Source organism: Chelonia mydas, chromosome 10 (genome assembly GCF_015237465.2).
Source record: "Chelonia mydas isolate rCheMyd1 chromosome 10, rCheMyd1.pri.v2, whole genome shotgun sequence".
Lineage (NCBI taxonomy): Eukaryota > Metazoa > Chordata > Testudines > Cheloniidae > Chelonia > Chelonia mydas.
Genome location: NC_051250.2, coordinates 72,543,922 through 72,552,145, shown reverse-complemented (window position 1 = coordinate 72,552,145; position 8,224 = coordinate 72,543,922). Strand labels below are relative to the sequence as shown.

Sequence of the window (8,224 nt, the reverse complement as noted above, 5' to 3'; positions counted from 1 at the left end):
GGTCACTTTTCTATTTCCATCAGACTCCATATTATTTGAATATATTCATCCATTATCTTTTCCCTCCACCCCTCTATACACTGGGGGCTGCTCCATTCGAGCAGATGGTGATTGCAGGAGGTAGGGATAACCTGTACGTGCCTCCTGTTCCCCACTCATTGGATTCCCCAATGCAAGGCTAGGGGCTAGTTAGGTGGCTTGAGGGCTGCTTTGCACTAGCCCAAGAAAGCTGAGGGTCAGAACCTTGGTTCCAATTAAGTCAGCATATGTTCTACCTCTCTCCTCACCTCCTCCAATTAAAGGCAGGTATCATCTAGTTCAGTCCAACACACTTGGGGGGTGGGGGGGGGAGATCTCCAGCCCATTGGTCACGTGCACCCTCAGAATTTCAACTCACAACTTGAGTTTCTACTACATAAATTATGCTGCGTTAAGCATCATGACCAGCTACCACAGTTCCTCGTCACCCTGGAATAGACGTTTCAGGCTTATATATATATTAAAGTAGCACAAATCCATTTTTCAAAGCTTTCTAAATCCTCCTTAAACACGGCATTCTTTTAAATCAAAACATGGGGGGCGGGGGAGAAATAGCCGATTAAAAAGTGATGTAAGCCCATAATGGTGCACCTGAAATGACCCAAACAAAATGAGTAATGATTATGTATATGTTAAATAAAACATGTCTTTTTCTCACATTATATTCCCTTGGTACTATAAGATTTTGGTTGTTGCAAGTTGATCCCCGCAATGAATCACCTGACAGAACCTCAACCCAGAAATGATGGCGTTTCAACTGGCTCAACTTTTCCGAATTTGAGAACGATTAAAACACTCCATCTGCAACACGCCAGATTAACAATCGTTTGTAGTATCTCAGCCTCCCTCTGAGTTGCTAACTTTATGGATTCTAAAGAGCAGATATTCTTATCGTGCCGCTGTGTGATTTGAAGGGGTGGATGCACCAGGGCACTGACACATGCAGCTTTACAGATAAAATGCAAGTACAATATTGAATCAGAAGAGGATTCACTTCTAACACACACCATAGTCTCTAAAGCCAAAGCTAACATTTCTCAGACTATCAACTTAGTTTAAAGGGCTGAGAATCTAAAAATTGGAGTTTGGTTAAGAGGCATTTTATTAATCTTATTTTAAAAAGAACTTAATAACCCCCCTTCCCCAAACTCATCTCTAGTGCAATGCTCTTGATGTTAGGGGAGGTCAATGTCAGTTCTGCATGTTGGGGTGCTTGAAGGATCAGGTTCTCAAAAAAAAAAAAAAGTGAATGGCGTAGAACACTGGCAATAGTAAATCTTTCTCCTCCAGACTGTTCAGACAGATAGCGACAGATTGGCTCAGGTTGGTAGTGGGCTGTTACCATCGGTTGGTTAGTGGCCTATATAAAGTGAGTTAGTGGATTTCAGTCTAGTTCCTAATGGACAGGTGCCTATATTGAATGAACTGCCATCACAATTGCTACTCACCTCAATCCCAGTTGAAGAGGTCACCGATTATAATCTAGATCAGGGGTTCTCAAACTTCATTACACCGCAAACCCCTTCTGATAACCAATATTACTTCATGACCCCAGAAGGGGGGGGGAGGGCTGAAGCCTGAGCCCGCCTCAGCCCTGCCACCCTGGGAAGAGGGGCCAAAGCCAAAGTGCTTCAGCCTCAGTCAGTGGGGCTCAGGCTTTGGCTTCGGCCATTGGCAGTGGGGCTTGGGCTTTGGCCCCGGGTCCCAGAAAGTTTAACGCCAGCCTTGGTGACCCTATTAACATGGGGTTGTGACCCACTTTAGGGTCCTGACCTACAGTTTGAGAACTGCTGATCTAGGAACCTGAACTGCCAATTGTTCTGTAAGGGTGATCAGAGTTGAAGAACACTGATGAAGAAGTGGGTAGGAAACTTTAATAACATTGAAGTTCTATATCCTAAAAACAGTCCTGTCAAGTACTATTCAAGTCCAGCACCATCAAGCAAGCATAAAAAACTCTTTCAAAGAAAATAAAAAATGGTATTAAGGGAAGGGCATGAAGAATCACAGGACAATTAAGACAATTAGTTACTTTTCCTCAGAGATTCATTTGAGCTCTCTGAGCTATTTTAACAGGAGGTAGAATACACACTGCACAAGTGTTTTTAAAATGTGTCAAAGGCTAAAGATAAAATATTTCATACGCAGCAAGAAAATGGAAGTTACTAAAAGTCTGCATTACCTGAATTACAAAACAGCCGCCATTTAAGGGGACACCATTAACTTGAAATTAGCAATAAAATTTAAACTTATCGTTGCTATTGATTAATAAAACTGAAAAGTTCCCATAATTTTACCTTCTATTTCTTTGGTTTGTGAGAGCACCAATCCCCCAGACACCAATCAACATGAATCCAGATGTAGGATCAGAGCCATCTCTTTTGTGGCTAAAAAGACTCTTAAAAACATCATCATCCTCTTTTAAAGGACTGAACTCCCCGCCCCGCAAAAAACAGGACATACTATTTAAAGGATTTTCTATCCGAAAAATGCAATTTTTAAATCAATCAGTTGAAAAAATAATGAATTGGATAGTGTCCCTTTAAAGATGCAAAATATGATAGATTGATTAAAAAATACAGTTTCTAACAGATAACTTTGTATGTACTGAGTTTAAAAAAAAACAGAAAAAACCCTCCCCCCCAAAAGCAAACCAAAACCCCAGCCACTCCTTACAGTTCCCACTACTTCGACTGTACCCACATTTTATTGAAATAAATAAGTAGTGGCACAGTGGTAGGAACTAACATCACTTAAGGTTAAAATAAAAGCATGGCAAATACCTGTCCCTCAACGGCCGCCCCTCCCAAAAAAAGGAAATCTGTCAATATTTGTTTGACATTTTAAATGGATATGCTTTATTCAGGCTTAAGAACCGTTGGTTGCCTGCTTTCCAGGATATGCATGACAGAACTTAACTGATATGACTGTTCAAGGAAACAATTTTAGTTATGTGCATTCACAAAAAACAACTTTTCAGAAGCAGCTTGTTTGGCCAAATGTATGGAGAAATACTTGATTTGTGGGTACATCTCAGATCCGATATTTGCACAACCGTCCATGCAGTGTATATGTACATGTGTGCACAGCTAACTTATCTCTAGTACAAGGACCCATGGTCAGGTTTGTGTTTCGGAATGCATTATGATAGTTTGAGGGTTTGGGATGTAAACGCTATTATATGTGCATTGACGTTTCCATTATATAAATACCTTACATAAAATAACACCTGCACCAATTGTGATGTGAGTGTGGTTGTAAAACAAAAACACACCCCACCATTTTGGACCAAGTGAAGAGTACTGTGAAGACAGAGATTGGTCATTTGAATGCGGAGCAATCAATCACCCAAGGCCAGGTCCTGTATGTGAGGACTGGAGAACTCCTTAAGTCAAGGAGGGAGTTGGGAACCCCTCCAAACCTGTGGATGGGCTGAGATCCATAGATAAATCCTGTAGATAACAGGATACTTGTGTTTGGATTTGTACAGATGGCCACTTCCTCCACGCCAGTCCCTACACCACTCTTTGTTCCCCATAGCAGCATGGCTTCCATTCCAAATCCCAATTCTCTACTGTTATTGTTATAATGCACTTCCTTTCTGTCAAGACATGTACTTTCAATATAATGTACTTACTTTGTATGGTCAGATGTTAAGTACTGTACCACAGTAAATGTTCTACAATGAATAGGAAATATATATTCTGACTAGATTAATTAAAAGCAAAACAACTTAAGATCAAATGTTTATTGTATTTCAAAATATTTATCATAACAAACAGCTCTTTGCAACATATATAGGTACTGGAACATAGCAAAACTCTTATGTTTGTGTGTCTCCAGCATAATAATCTAATACAAACTAGTCTGAAATTTAGCATACCTACATTTAAAAAAATAGACATTACCCTGTCTCCTGAACAGCAATCAGTTCATGTGGAAAATTCTATAGAAAAAATACTATTAAAATATTGGTCCCACCTTCCAATCAAATAAGGTATTTTTGCTCCTTTTGAATGTTTTCATTCAAATAAATGAACAGATCTCACATGTGTTTAAAAATGTCTGACTCTGGTCCTTACAAAATTACAGACGACAGTATGATAAACTAGATGATAGTTTAGAGTGAGACAATGAGGCATTGTTTACACAGAAGATTGAGTAACTGGTTTAACAAAAGGGGTCGGTGCATATCTACTGTTTGTACAAATAGGAGATTTACTGGAGCTTTTATAATTTCTACAAGGCTCTTTCCAACCGGCTTCATTAACTTGAAGTAAATCAAATCATGCAGAGATCTGACTCAGCCAGAAAGACATACCGGGAAAGATACAAAATGAAAAAGAACAGACACAAGATAAGCTTTAGAATCTTTGGCGGTTTTCATAAACATTTTCTTTGAAGATTTTTAAACTGCAATCCAAATGTGTGTGCACATGTACATAAGGATACACATAATAAACATATATATATGCATATACATACATACACTATATATGTATGCATATACATAGGTACGTATACTATACACAACACACATTTCCTTTTTAAATGAGGGCTAATTTATTTTCTAGTCTTTCATATATACCTACAACATGAGATCCCAGTGAAATACCTTGCTTATAAAATTAAATCTTGTATGAAAAAATTTCCTCTCCTTCAATGAAGGCATTGTAAACATTGTTAAAACTACTTTGAAAAATAAACTATTAGAAAATTACTGAATCTGAGTAATAATCCATTCACTATCACAAACGCAATCCCATTTCTTTTGCAGGGGGCAGTGCTGGCTACCATGATATAACTCTGTTCAAGACAGGTCTGCCAATAAAGGTAGGCCTATATTTACAGCCATTGATTAATCAGATTATTTCTAAATAATGCATTTTCAAGTAATCTGTATCCTGTGGTTCTCTGGTTTCTTTATTCTGTAAACCACTTCAGGGGAGGTCAGTGGATGGGGGGCTGAGGGGTGTCAAGTCAACATCGCCTCAAGTGATTTAGCAGCATAAGCTTTTGCCTCCCTGTGCCTCAGTTTTCCCCATCTGTGAAATGGGAAACAATGGTTACCCAACTTCGTAATGCATTGAGTTCTGTGGACAAGAAATGTTATATAAGGACTTAGATAATTGGGAGAATTCAAATTTTCTCAGGGACTCACCTCTACTATCAAAACACCAGTTCTTCATTGCTTGGACCTCTTACTATTTCATTCTGAAAGGCACCAGGAAAGACTCCATAGAACATTGGTGGTCAATGGACCCAAGTTTGAGAACTATTACAGCAAAGCAACATATTTACAACACCGCTTTGGGCACAGTGCTCTCCTCCTGCCCAAGATGTTGCATCTTTAAGGCTACAAAGTATTTTTCTTCGAGAGTTGTAGTGTTGACATCTCCAGATTTAGACAAAAGCAACAGTTATGCCGAAAAATCTGGTGAGATGGAATTATAAATAGCAAGTCAGAAATACAGTCTTTTCAGGTTCGCAAATTCTCTTAACCCTTTCACAATGGCGGATCCTGGTGTGTCCATTGCCAGCAATGGACCTCATGTCAGGCAATTCTGGCATCAAGGAGTTAACAGCAGTTTTTAAAAACACAAGTGCTGGATGAAATTGAGATACTGTGAGAGCTTCTAGCTGTTTCTGGCAATTATGATAACAACTTTTTAAAATATACACTGCTTGAACAGAAGCAGGGTATCAAAGACTTGTTAATTCAGAGTTTAAACCCTTCTATGCACTGTGATTTAACTGAGAAAAGAATAGGCCTCGTATCTTAATGCAAATCTGTTGGATATGTTAAAAATTAGTTCAGAGCATCTCCTCACATCAGCTTAGCTGATCTACTACACTAGGTAGAATTATATCTTGCTACATACAAACAAGGAGAGCTGCAACATTCGGTCTTACCCTAATAATCCAAGTAAAAAAATGGAACACGCGCTTGTGCTCTTCTCCACCCACTAATTCGTCCCTGCTCTGGTTGGATGAGGCCTCTACGCTAAAAAGAAAGGCAGCCCAGGATAGGTGCACATCAGAAAACGTATGGAACCATCCTGGGCCCATGGCAGGTATTAAAGTGTTGATCTGAACCAAAAAAAGGGTGTGGGGAGAAAAAACTGTAAGTGTGTATGTGTATATGGAGGAGGATGTTGCATTCCAAAATCTGTCTGCATCCTAGAGAGTACTCCGTTTCTTCCTGAGGGGACTGGAGCTGCTGTATGGTTTCAATTCAGCACGCTGCACCTGTAAAAACAAATAGACATGACGTTTGCAGTTAGGTAACTCTAGCTCACTACAGTGTGTGTTAATGGCTCCCCAAGGACAAACCAAGGGAAACTAAGGAAGGTTCAAAAGTAATGAATCATTTTCTAAACACAGGAACATGGGGGATTAATTGCAGGAAGGATTTGAGAAGTCATGCATCATTTCTTGAAACCAAAATATTAAAAGCAGATTTTTCTAATGAGATGCACGGGGCACTACCTGATCTCAGCAATGCCAGACTGCTTTTTTTTTTTTTGCTTGCATTAACCTATAAGTTTAATAAGACTCTCTTGGGAATGATAAAGCAAGTGGATCCCAATATTCAGTAAGGTCAGAGTGGTCTCAAAACTGTACAGAGACATGCTTTATCATTTTAAAGAGGAAAAATATTTTCCCGAACAGAATCGAAACAAAGATTTTCCCCTACTTCCCCACAGCAATTTCAATTGCGATATAATGGTTAAAACATCTGTGATAAATCCAAATGTGGTGTAATTCCCAATCGCAAACTGTCTGCTGCATAACTGAAAAGCGGCCCCATTGAAATCATGAGAATCTTTACAAAGAGTACGCCACTTTTCCATGCTTCTGTGCCTTTTGTCCAGGCCATGTGCTGCTGGCATACAGTAACGGGCTATGATACTGGGGGTATTTTTTAACACATAGTACTAGCAAAATGAAACAAAGGTGCTTTAGCAACATTTTAAGTGGAACAGGCAGAGATGGCTTTGCTATTGCCTGGGAATGGTTTTAATTAGATTCTTGTATCAGATGCCAAATGTATTCACTATTTTTTTTTTGTTTTTTTTTGTTTTTAGCATTTATGGCAAAACTCCCCTAGGATGGTATATCCCTTCATATGTGTTTTACCAATGCTTCCTCATAGAAAATAGCATCATCTTCCTTAGAGAGCTCAGTGAAGCTCCCCGAGGATGACGGAAACCAGTCAGGAAAATGTTATAAATGTAAATCTTAAATACAACACAAATAGAAAAGCAGCTTATCTTTAAATATAAACATTAAAGGACAAGTGCAAACCATCTCTGCAAATCCAGTGCACTCTAGAACAGCAACAACAAAAATACAAATACACTTAAGCTTAATGTCTCTATGATTATTTCAGTTTAGCTCCCCCCCCCCCCAATCTATAGAGATATTTTTCTCTAGCTATAGCACTACCATAAACCAATCTGGTGATCTCTTGAAACAAATGTCGTTGGAAACCTTTTCCAACTGTGTTTCTACCAGCTGCATTGACACCGCATGGAGACAATCATTTTCCAATCTCCAACAGAGTAAAATCACTATGGGCTAGATTGTGATCCCCTTATTTGCAGTGAGCAGCACCGCACTCTGCAAGTACTACTGCTTGAGTAAAAAGTTATTTCAGTGTGATTGGGGGTGGGGGAGGGGAGCAGAATCAGGGCCCTGGGTTATAAGATTCTGGCTGATTATAAAGGATTGTTTCTTTTGTTTTATTTTATGTGATTTGCCACCCAGTAAGACTATTTTCCTTCCACCGGGAGAAATAAATGGATCTCAACATTCTAAAAGACCCACTGTTCAGATAATTTGCAGCCAGCTGGACAAGATTATTGAATACAGTGCTTTAAAAAAAAAATGACATGACTGAAGTGGGGGGAAGGGGGACCCTGGCTCGACTGAAAGTTATAATTCCATGCCGGTAGAAGATCAATCTTTTTGATCACGGTTATTTTATACAGATCTCAAGTCTCTGCGCCATAAAAGATGAGCATAGCATTGTCCAAAGAAACCCTGCATTCAAGGTGGGTGGGGGAAGAAGAAATTAGGATGGCAACTGGCTCAAAGCAGATCACAGCAAGCACAAAGTCATGGAATAATCCCCCCACTCCTGTATGAGGGGACGGGGAATGCAGTAAAACCCTTTGGATAG

The 8,224-nt window shown here is 39.4% G+C and overlaps 1 protein-coding gene across 4 annotated transcripts in view; it reads right to left on the bottom strand.

Annotated features, from left to right (window-relative positions):
* Positions 1-3,772: 3,772 nt before the first annotated feature.
* The window catches only part of MCTP2 (multiple C2 and transmembrane domain containing 2), a 164,179-nt gene continuing 159,727 nt past the window's right edge, over positions 3,773-8,224 (bottom strand). For 2 of the 4 annotated variants that reach the window (XM_037910725.2, XM_037910726.2), the window contains exon 22: positions 3,773-6,288. In XM_037910725.2, the coding sequence (XP_037766653.1) occupies positions 6,220-6,288 (69 nt within the window). In that variant the 3' untranslated portion in view covers positions 3,773-6,219. The remainder of the gene's footprint in view (positions 6,289-8,224) is intronic. The other 2 variants (XM_037910724.2, XM_027822801.3) reach the window with 1 other exon arrangement.